The sequence below is a fragment of the Salvia splendens genome, chromosome 21, assembly GCF_004379255.2.
Source record: "Salvia splendens isolate huo1 chromosome 21, SspV2, whole genome shotgun sequence".
In the NCBI taxonomy this organism is placed as follows: Eukaryota; Viridiplantae; Streptophyta; class Magnoliopsida; order Lamiales; family Lamiaceae; genus Salvia; species Salvia splendens.
The window spans coordinates 3,405,718-3,417,397 of NC_056052.1; the positions used below are offsets into that span (position 1 = coordinate 3,405,718).

Consider the following 11,680-nt stretch of genomic DNA (forward strand, 5'->3'; position numbering starts at 1 on the left):
TAGGACATATTCGAGTTCAGATTATTAGTTTCCTTAACATATCGTGTTCGAGTTTGACCTTAATAGTATCATTATCCATCGTAGAATCATTAGGTGAAAATGCTATTTCACACCAATACATATAAAGTTATTATTTCAAAATTTCCAAATCAAAATTGAGAAGATATAGCTTCCACCTAAACTAATTTATACCCCCCCTCTTATAAATTACTACTAATATTGAGGCATGTGTACTAATACTGATTCTCAGAGTCAAATTAGAATATGTGTATTAAATATCACCAAGTAGTATTGAGGCATATTTAATACTGATGATCCATCCCCAAACATAAATTAGAACATTGAATAATTTTGTCTGTGTAAAATAATATCAACAAGTAGGACCATTCAAACATATTGTATTTGTACGTATGGTTCCACACCCCTTCCTCGAGTAGAACTACCACACCACCTTCTATAAATAGGCTATATCACCCCTTCCTCTTTACTCACTTAATACAACTAAACACACACACACAAATAGATATCTAGCTAGAGAGATTTGTAAAATGGAAGTAGTTCAAGTACTTCGCATGAATGGAGGTCTTGGAGATACCAGCTATGCCACCAACTCTCTAGTTCAGGTATTTTGATACGGTGAATAATTCATCTATTTTGAAATTATATGACCTAAAATGCGTGTTTTTATTATGTTCTGTTTATTTATTTTTTCTACTAAACTGTCCATATTAGTACTATAGGACCCGGTGCATATGTTGAAATTTTAAGGACCATTCAATTTTCTTTTTTAACAGAGAAAGGTGATTTCGATGACGAAGCCGATAACGGAAGAGGCAATCACGCAAGTTTACCGCAGTGTCGACGCGATAGCGAACCGCTTCTGCATAGCGGAGCTGGGCTGTTCGTCCGGGCCGAACACTTTGGCGGTGGCGGCGGAGCTCCTCAGCATTGTTCACCAGTTGAGCCGGAGCCACGGCCGTCAGCTGCCGGAATTTCAGATACTGTTGAACGATCTCCCGGGGAATGATTTCAACTCCATCTTCCACTCCTTGCTGCCGCAGTTCCGGGCTGAGCTCAGCCAACAAATGGGATCTAAATCGGCTCCTTGTTTCGTCTACGGAGTTCCTGGCTCATTTTACGGTCGCCTTTTTGCCGCGAACAGCCTCCATTTTGTGCACTCTTCTTACAGCCTCATGTGGCTCTCCGAGGTAAACCCTGTCAAGTCCCTTTCAAAACCCTTTTTATGTTTTTTCAAAAATATTATTGGAAATTATCAAAAAATATTGTGGGTTCTTATCAAGCCGGTCTTTAAAAGACAAACATGAGGAGTATATTCGTTTTCAGGAGATGGTTCATTTTATAACTCTTCTCAATTAGAATACCAAACCATATGGAGTATATTACTTAGTTTGGATATTTATTAATATCATTTGGCATCTCAAAACATATTAATTTCTTACACAATATTAGTTGGTTAATCATGAATGTCAGTTTCTAACTCAATATGAGTAACTGATATGTTTTATATTGTCAATTGATATTACTGTGTCAGCAAACTGATACTATTGTTTGGCTAATTTTACATTAAAACTTGTACTCCATAATTAATCGATGAATTTACTTGGTCATGAAGGTGCCTGAAGGGGTGGAGAAATGGAACAAGGAGGAAATATACATCGGAAGCAGAAGCCCAGCGCCGGCGATAAACGCGTACTACAACCAATTCCGGCAAGATTTCCACACTTTCTTGAAATGCCGGTCAGAGGAAGTTGTGGGAGGCGGAGCAATGGTGCTTACTATTCTTGGGCGGAAGAGCGATAACGCCGCGAGCAAGGAATGCTGCTATATTTGGGAACTCTTAGCTCTCTCTCTCAAGGAAATGGTGTCAGAGGGAGCCATCGATGAAGAGAAGCTCCACTCATTCAACATCCCTCAATACACTCCTTCCCCGGCTGAGGTGAAGAGGAGCGTGGAGGAAGAGGCCTCCTTCGCCATCAGCCGCCTCGAGGCCACGGAGATCAGATGGGCCGATTGCGGCTGCGGCGACAGCGGCTACGAATCGTACGATGTGGCGAAATGCATGAGATCGGTGGCGGAGCCGTTGCTGGTGGAGCACTTTGGGGAGTCGATAATCGATGAGTTGTTCGTTAAGTATCAGAGAATCCTCACCGATCGAATGTCCAAAGAAGAGACTAAGTTCGTCAATGTCACTGTTTCTCTTATCCGGAGAGGATAATGACGATCATTCCTCCATCGTTTCTCTGCATATTGATTATGTAATCTCGTGATCACTCTGTTTGTTGGTGATTTTAATATTAATGTGGTTGTTATGTAGTGTGAAAGGTGTAATATATAAAATTAAAGCCACCTTTTAAGAAGCTTTCAATAGTAAATTTATTGCATATGATATCGTATACTTAATGATATTAATAATTAATTAATCGTGTTAATTGTCTTCCCTTTATGTCATAAATAAAAGATTAAATGTTTTTCTCTAAGTGAGTTTCTTTCATCAGATCCACGTTCCATATATCTCTCAATCTTCCAACGGTCATATATAAACTAAGGCTTCATCATCAACCTTTCATCTGTGAATGCAAATAAGAGAGAAATTATAAAATAACTAAAAATGATGTCTAAAAAGTTATATATTGTTGGTATGTAGTACTTTATTAAATAGGAGAAACTGATGAGAATCAAATGAAGGGAAACAAAGTATTTTTTGTCTTTTTTTGGGGCCGAGGGACAATATTGAAAATACTGGTATGTTTTTATATTTTCATTTTCCATGTATTTTATGGTGATATTTTTCCTAATTCAATGATGTAAATATCCAAAATGCATTTTTCATTAACTAATTTTAAAGTTCATTCAAGATAAAAAATAAATATAAAATGCAGCTAAGTTAACGTTGCATGGAAAATTCATAGCATAAAAAATAAAATGCAGCAGCAGAGAGAATGTTGCAAGGAAAATTCATTAAAATTCACAATTTTTAGTTTTATATTGGTAGATAGTGGGCTTTCATATTTTCCATATATTGGAAGTAGGAAGTAGGCCTAGTCCAACGTGTAACCCATTGTTTTTTAGAGCACTAACTCTGTTAACTTATCCCCTCTTCTTCTATATCATACTATCACTCATTTATTTCAAAATTGAGCTTAGCTACTCTCAAATTGTCTCCCCCTCAGTCTTTGTTAATTAAATATAGTCATAAAGAAAGGTTCCATTTAAAAAAAAAATTAAAAAAATTGGTGCGACCAAGATCAGCTTCTTGACACTTTAGACAGAATCCAGATCTAACTCTTTTTTTTAATTCCTCGTCGACGTCGGCACGGGGGATCCAGATCTAGGGTTTAGGGTGCGAAATTATAACCATCAGTAACACTCCCTCTTATTCTTAGGGTTGATAATTTTTTATACGACATGATAATCCGACATGATCCGTGCAAAATTAATGAATTTGGGTCAAGTCCTATTAGATTCGTGTCCTTATCGGGTTGATCTGTTAAGAACACGATAATTTTCAGTTGAGTTCATATTGGAAACCCATTAAAATTAATATTATTATTTTCATTATTTTTTTAAAAAATATGCTTTGTTTTGATTTTTTATTTTCTTGTAAATCAGGTTTAACTTGTGTTAAACAGATTTTTATCGTGTAAATTGGGTTTAATAGTGTGATATCAGGTTTCAATCGTGTAATTTCAGATTCAGGTCGTTATCGTATCGTGTCCATGGGCCGACCCAAGTGAGAAGGGGGAGGTGCTTAAGCCCTCATTGATATTATTTTTTAAACCGTTTTCTATTAACTTTTTAAAAAATATTCAAGTTTAGGACTATAAATTATCGTGTAAAAGCCCCTACTAAATTAATAAAAAAATATACTTTAAAAAAATTAGAAATTTCAGCCCTTATTGATAAATATTTCTGCGTCCGCCCATGAATTCGTGTAAACCCATATTATATCGTGTTGTTAATTGGATTCATGTCGGGTGCGGGTCGCGTTTGAGTCTCAAGGTAATAGGTAGGGTTTGTATTCGGTTTAGGCCTTATTAGGGGATAATTACCAGGGTTGACCCAATAACAATCCAACTCACATGATTTGTCATCCCTACTTATTCTACATCAAGCTCATTTTTCATTTGTTGATTTTTTATGTATTATTTCATCTGTCCCATAGGAATATGCATTTTTTTTCATTTTTAGCCTGTGCCACAAGAATATGCATTTCTCATTTCTGGAAAGTCTTTTCTCTCTAATGAGGTAAGACCTATTTTCCACTAACAATACTTTAATTACTTTTTGTCTTTTATCTTCCTCTTACTTTACCAATTTTATATTAAAACTCGTGTCAAATTCAGGGACGGATGGAGTAGCCGGCAAAAGCACTCTGACCCTTGATATACTCAAGTCTAATGTTATGAGGCAATTTCTACGTTTGCTAAATTGATTGCATCTCCGATTTTACTCGCCCAATTTATCTTCAGTTACATGCTCAATCATTTATTGGCTCTGAACTGAAGATGTTTTTCAATATTTGGACCATCATACTTAAATATACATGCTCAATCATTTATTGGCTCTGAACTGAAGATGTTTTTCAATATTTGGACCATCATACTTAAATATCGATATAATTAACTTATTGGTTTCAACATCAAAGGCCCACTAGATTGTTAATTTTAATTTGACTTCAACATCACCTATATGTTTATGTTGGAAAATGATTCATCATTTAACATCGTCCCCACTCTGCTCCTATATCATTTAATATACCTCGATTTCTACAACTTTTTTGTGACAGAGGCCAATTGCTTACCCGATTGGGATAACCCTTTTAGATATTTGTAGTTGCACTTTGATGAGAGCACTTCGAGAATATCCTCTATCTACCACATATTTATAAAATGTGAGGATACACTAATATCTTACAAAATATAGTAAATTAAATCTAATAATACTAAGCATAATGATACAGTGAATCGATAAACGATAGAAAAATAAGGTACATCAATACTAAATTAATACGAAGGATATTCCTAAAGATGCGCTCGTATCAACTTTCCTTGGCAAATTACCTCTTGCTTTCGGGTAACTTTTCTTAAGGTATGGAGAAAATGATAGTCATATGTCAAGTAAAGATAATTTATATACTCCCTCCGTTCCGGAACAGGACTCCAAATGTAAAAAAAAGTGAGTTGAATAAGTTAGTGGAATATGGATCTCACTTATATATATTAGTTTTATAACAAAATATGAGTAGATTAAGTTGGTGAAATGTAGGGCGTACTTACCATTTAAGGTAAAAGTGAAATATGACTCTTATTGTGTGACGGACCGAAATGGTAAAACATGACTCTTATTGTGGGACGGAAGGAGTACAAATAATTTCATTAAAAAATATTATGAAATGTAATCTAGAAATACCAATCTCTGTGTCACACCCGAACCCCTCCGACATATACAAATTTAAGTAAAAAAATCACATATTAATTACATCACCCTCCAATACTATGATTGCAAAAATTCTATATCAGCACATGTAACCATAAACATTAAGTATCATAAACAATTTCATATCCATATGAATATGCCTCTCTGATCAATTTATTATTCTGTGACAAATCAAGTCTGGTATCTGCCCGGGATTCCTCTATGATCCACAGGTCCTTCTGTAATTGGACTCATAGGTCCCTCTATAATTAGACTCGAAGGTCCCTCTATAATTTCAGATCCAGAGCAAGACTATCACAAATCTTTTAAATCACATGATTCATGTACGTATTTAAAACACATCAATTCTATCCACTACATACCCTTATTATATGCTATCAAATATATAAATATATCCCTTATTCAATCATATTTCCATATCATATGATTCATGTACGTATTTAAAACACATCAATTCTATCCACTACATACCCACATTATATGCTATCAAATATATAAATATATCCCTTATTCAATCATATTTCCATATCATACTTTCACCAATCATATTTCCATATTGTACTTTCACCATGTAATCAAAATATTCACCCCAACATATTGCAATCATCAATATAATACATATACAACTAAAAGTATTATTTATACCCCTTGATACGAAAGATAATCTAACTGCACTGTTTTCCATATGTAACTGTCGATCCTCACCTTTTTCCTCTTGAGCCTAATTCCTAAAAATTTCTTTTTCTACAATTCTCGTTCTTTTCCTTTTTTTTCCCTCTCCTTCCTCTTGCAACATATGAGACATAATTCTATACAATATATTTATTTAACCGACTTATTGGCTGTGATACATTTTACATGATTTACATGAAATAGCCAATATTGTGTGCACGTTTTTATGTGATGTACACGTATAGGTATATTATAAAACCTACATATAAAATTGGGTGACTAACCTTTTCCATGCAAATACACGTGTATACACTTATATAAATATAGAAGCATTTAACAAATTTTATTATATAAGTTAATTCTATATCATTACATATTTGGATGCACAAAAAAATACTTCCATGCACACCTTTACGTTTATTACACATGCATATACGACTACTATTTTACCAGAGTTAAAATAAGGTTATTATTTTCTGATTTTCATATGTTACATTCATTCCATTTCTCGCCTTTTTTACCACCACAAACTCAACTACCACACTGTCATAAGGTAATATCTCATTCATAACACACCTGAATTGTTCCGTGTCGTTATTGTGTGGATTTTTTTGTCGTTATTGTGTGGTTGTTGTGTCAGGTACATGTCGTTATGATGTTGTTATATGTCATGTCAAACAGAATAGCATCGTGTTGCTAATAGATTTGTGTCGTGTGCATGTCGTATTTGGATTTCAGATATAGCAGGTCGAGTTTGTGTGTGAGTTGAATATTTCCTTAACCGGGTCGTGTTCGAGTGACCTTAACGGATTGGATTGTTATCAAGATAACCCGACAATAATCCAACTAGTATGATCTATCAATACTAGAATCCTTTGTGTGGAAATGCAAATGCTAGTATATAAAAATTATTATCTCAATAATTCCGAACTCAAACTTCAAAAGGTATAACTTCTACCAAAACATATTTTAGATCATTAATATCACCAACTAGGATCATTAAACTTAGGCATGCGTAACTAGTCCTTAAAGTCAAAGCCAAATTAGAATCTATGTTTTTAAATATCGCCAACTAGGATTATTAAATTGAGGCAAGTTAATAGTGATCCTCAAACCTAAGTTAAAACATATAGGTAGGATCATTTTGTGTATTTAATTTAATTTCAGCCACTCTTCCTCGACTAGAACTGGCAGATCCCATCTTCTATATATAGGCCATATCACCCCTCCCTCTTTACTCACATACAACAACTAAACACACACATATATAGATATATAGAGAGAGATTGGTAATATGGAAGTAGTTCAAGTACTTCGCATGAATGGAGGTCTCGGAGAAACTAGTTATGCCAACAACTCTCTAGTTCAGGTATACATAATTAATTTGCTTTTTTGGAGGGTCATTTGTGTAACACTATCTCCGTCCCCGAAAAATAGTCTTGTAATAGTTGACACGTGTTTTAATGCAAAATATATAAAGTAAAAGGGAATTAGAGAGAAAAAAATGATCGAAATAGTATTACTTATTAGTGGAAAATAAAACTCAAATATGAGTACATATAATTTTGGTGGGCGGTATGAAAAAACAAGATTTATTTTTCGTGGACAGAGATAGTTGGTTGGAGCATGCAGTATAGTAATAGTACTACAGGATCCATGCATATATTGAAAATTGAAGGACCACCAATTTTTCTTTTCTTTTTTTTTGACAGAGAAAAGTGATTTCGATGACCAAGCCTATAACAGAGGAAGCAATAACGCAAGTTTACCGCAGCGTGGACGGGATCTCAAACCGTTTCTGCATAGCAGAGCTGGGCTGTTCGTCCGGGCCGAACACTTTGGCGGTGGCAGCGGAGCTCATCACCACTGTTCATCAGTTGAGCCGGAGCCACGGCCGTCAGCTGCCGGAATTCCAGATACTCTTGAACGATCTCCCGGGGAACGATTTCAACTCCATTTTCCACTCCTTGCTGCCGCAGTTCAGAGCCCAGCTTGACCAACAAATGGGTTCTAAATCGGCACCTTGTTTCGTTTACGGAGTTCCTGGCTCATTTTACGGCCGCCTTTTCGCAGCAAACAGCCTCCATTTTGTTCACTCTTCTTACAGCCTCATGTGGCTCTCCAAGGTACACTCCTTAAGTCCCTTTCAAAACTTTGTTTTACTATGTTTTTTCAAAAAGTTTATTGTTGGAAATTACTCTCTCCGTCCCTGAAAATTTGTCACTCATTTCCTTTTTCGTCCGTCCCTAAAAATTTGTCACCTTTCACTTTTACCATTTTCGGTAGTAGACCTCACATTTCACTAACTCATTTTCACTAACATTTTATTTTAAACTAATATATAAAAGTAGAACTCACGTTCCACTAACTTTTTCAACCCACTTTCTATTACATTTCTTAAAACTCGTGCCGGATCAAATGGTGCCAAATTTTAAGGAACGGTGGGAGTACTATAAAAAATATCACGGGCACTTAATAAGCCAAACAGTGAAGTTGGATAATGAGGTGAGGATTTGAGTATATTCTATCAACGAACTAATATGATTTTCAGTTTTCAAAGTTCTCATTTTCTTCTCAATGGAACCACTCCCTTATTTTTGAATATGCATAATTGTATGTGATAAAAGGTAATGTATTTACCTTTGTTCACAAAATGGCAATCAATAGTCAATTTTTTTCATTTTGACCAGCTCTATAAAAGTAAATAAGTTGTCTCACCTATTTATCTACTCCATTATTCACTAATACTCAATATATTAATTATTTTATCTTTCTATTAAAACTTCTACAAATAATTAATCGATGAATTTACTTGGTCATGAAGGTGCCTGAAGGGGTGGAGAAATGGAACAAGGAGGAGATATACATCGGAAGCAAAAGCCCGGCGCCGGCGATAAACGTGTACTACTCCCAATTCCGGGTAGATTTCCACACATTCCTGAAATGCCGGTCAGAGGAAGTTGTGGGAGGTGGAGCAATGGTGCTTACTATTCTGGGGAGGAAGAGCGACAACGCCGCCGCGAGCAAGGAATGCTGCTATATTTGGGAACTATTAGCTCTCTCTCTCAAGGAAATGGTGTCAGAGGGAGCCATCGATGAAGAGAAGCTCCATTCATTCAACATCCCTCAATACATGCCGTCGCCGGCGGAGGTGAGGAGGAGCGTGGAGGAGGAGGGCTCTTTTGCCATCAGCCGCCTCGACACCTCGGAGATCAGATGGGCCGACTGCGGCAGCAGCTGCGGCGGGAAGGATGTGGCGAAATGCATGAGATCGGTGGCGGAGCCGATGCTGGTGGAGCACTTTGGGGAGACGATAATCGATGAGTTATTCGGAAAGTACGAGAGAAGCCTCACCGATTGCATGTCCAAGGAAGAGATGAAGTTCATCAACGTCACTGTTTCTTTGATCCGGAGAGGATGATTCGTCGCTACATTATTTCATCTACAATTTCCGGTCTTTTACTTTAACAATTACGCATAAAAACATGTGACATGGAGGATTTGCATATTTCTATAAAAAGTAGTACAAAAAATATTGTTTTTTTTTCAAGTAGTACGTAAGTTTAAAAATTTTATATCAATATAAAACATTGAAAGCATTTTGTACTACTATATCACAATAATTCAACTCAAATGTGAGACATTAAATTTGCGAGGTTGAAATAATGTCTCATATTTTTACTTTGTAGTAAATTTATCTCTTTTAATGTGGAACACTTAATGGTATTAATTAACAGTGGTAAGTGTAAACTATGGGTTATATATAGAGAGAGATAAAAATATATAGAAATTTTATGTGTTAGATGGCAAACGCACTCTGTCCCTTGACCTTCTCTAATGTTTTGAGGTAATTTCTATGTTTGCCAAATTCATTGCATCTCCGATTTTACTCGCCCATTTCATCTTCAATTACATGCGCAATCATGAATCATTTATTGGTTATTACTGAATTGAAGATGTTTTAATTTGATTTTAGGACCATAATACTTAAATATCGAAATAACTGGCTTATATACCAACATCGGCTTATTGATTTCAGCATCAAAGGACAACTAGATTGTCAGTTTGCTTTATTTTTCTAATTAGGTATCAATTATTGTACCCTAAATTCATCAGAAATTATGCCTTATGAATCTAATTTAGGATTCAATTACTATACCTTAAATCCATCCATCCAAAAATTATTACTTGTGAACTCAAATTACTAAACTAAAAAATTAGTATAATCATCCTTTATAATTTTTCATATTTGATATTTTACACATGTATTCATGTCTATTTTAAAAAAATCCATAATTTGGTCGAAAGAATGGTTGTAATGTTGAAGCCCAAGATATCAAATTCATGCTGCTCGAAAACCATCACCTAAAGAAATTTTACGTAATATTTTGTTACCATTCCAAATATTGAAATCATTAATATAGTTTGAATTATTTTTTATTTTAGATTTAATTATTTTTTCGTTTAGGACTTGTTAGAGTTTGTTTAAATACTACTACTTCCTAGTTGTTGGTTTTGTTTCAATAATGTTATAGACCAACATATTTTCTTTTGGCCTTTTTATGTTAATGAAATTTACAACAAAATCAACTAAACCAAGTAGAATTGAAACAAACTCAATCAGTCCTAAGCCATAATCTATGTTAATTATTTCAATCTTTTTGAACTGGATTCGACTCCCCACCTCCTTTGTGTGGCAATTTCAACTTCTTCGGTGGATGGTTTTCGAATAACAAGAATTTGATATCTTGAGGCTTCCAAATTTACAATTATTCTTTTGAATAGATCATGGACCTCTTTTCTCAATTTGTTTTATTTTTCACTCAAATATGAAGTCTCAGCTAACTTTTGATGGGACCAACCACTCCGATGAGAGCCTTTGTCTCATCGAATGTTTTTGGGACTATGGGTGTCGTGCTAGGCATATGTGATTTATGAGACATATATGAATATACAGGTCAAAAATTAAATGTAAAAGTTTCATATAGTATAAGCATTTAATATAAGGAAAATCAATTACAATTTTGAATTTTCGTACAAATATTTCATATTTCTCTGATGAATATACTAATTTGTAGGTATAGTAGTTGAGTTGTTAATTAGATTCACAGGTCATAATTTTAGGATTAATGTATAAAATTAAAATTAGGAAAAGGTATTTTGAAACAAATTCCGTAATTCTAGATAAACGTTTTGTATATGTACTTAGAATAGGAAAATATATTTTGAATACAAGATTGATTTTCTAAAAATTTGACATACCCTCTAAAACAAAATTTCTATTTCAAATCCAACACTAATGAAAAATACCGTTCAATGTTTTGAGTTTATTAAAATAGTACTCTTTACATTCGCTATTAGGAGTCTATTTGCGTTCGGCATAAATTTTAAGAAATATGAAGTAAAGTGGGTGGAAAAATGTAGTGGAATGTAAAATCCAGTTTTATATATTAGTTTTATAATAAAATATGAGTTAAATGGATTAGTGCATGACCTACTTACCATTTATTTATAATAAAAGTGAATCAGACTCCTAATGATAATGGCAGAT

At 34.5% G+C, this 11,680-nt stretch overlaps 2 protein-coding genes across 2 annotated transcripts; both read left to right on the forward strand.

The window, feature by feature from the left end:
- The first annotated feature begins 504 nt into the window (after positions 1 to 504).
- LOC121783570 (salicylate carboxymethyltransferase-like) lies at positions 505 to 2,378 on the forward strand. Its single transcript, XM_042181683.1, has 3 exons — positions 505 to 623; positions 795 to 1,208; positions 1,634 to 2,378. The coding sequence occupies exons 1-3, from the start codon at positions 549 to 551 to the stop codon at positions 2,234 to 2,236; spliced, it is 1,092 nt and encodes a 363-aa protein (XP_042037617.1). The 5' UTR covers positions 505 to 548; the 3' UTR covers positions 2,237 to 2,378.
- A 4,875-nt stretch (positions 2,379 to 7,253) lies between these two features.
- On the forward strand, positions 7,254 to 9,779 carry LOC121783603 (S-adenosyl-L-methionine:benzoic acid/salicylic acid carboxyl methyltransferase 3-like). Its single transcript, XM_042181728.1, has 3 exons — positions 7,254 to 7,498; positions 7,842 to 8,255; positions 8,954 to 9,779. The coding sequence occupies exons 1-3, from the start codon at positions 7,424 to 7,426 to the stop codon at positions 9,548 to 9,550; spliced, it is 1,086 nt and encodes a 361-aa protein (XP_042037662.1). The 5' UTR covers positions 7,254 to 7,423; the 3' UTR covers positions 9,551 to 9,779.
- The last annotated feature ends 1,901 nt before the right edge of the window (positions 9,780 to 11,680 follow it).

Bases quoted from the DNA above. Each gene is read 5' to 3' on its own strand.
- LOC121783570 (XM_042181683.1), top strand. From the start codon at position 549: ATGGAAGTAGTTCAAGTACTTCGCATGAATGGAGGTCTTGGAGATACC. The intron at 624-794 runs GTATTTTGATAC...CTTTTTTAACAG, and splicing joins CCACCAACTCTCTAGTTCAG to AGAAAGGTGATTTCGATGAC. The intron at 1,209-1,633 runs GTAAACCCTGTC...TTGGTCATGAAG, and splicing joins GCCTCATGTGGCTCTCCGAG to GTGCCTGAAGGGGTGGAGAA.
- LOC121783603 (XM_042181728.1), top strand. From the start codon at position 7,424: ATGGAAGTAGTTCAAGTACTTCGCATGAATGGAGGTCTCGGAGAAACT. The intron at 7,499-7,841 runs GTATACATAATT...TTTTTTTGACAG, and splicing joins CCAACAACTCTCTAGTTCAG to AGAAAAGTGATTTCGATGAC. The intron at 8,256-8,953 runs GTACACTCCTTA...TTGGTCATGAAG, and splicing joins GCCTCATGTGGCTCTCCAAG to GTGCCTGAAGGGGTGGAGAA.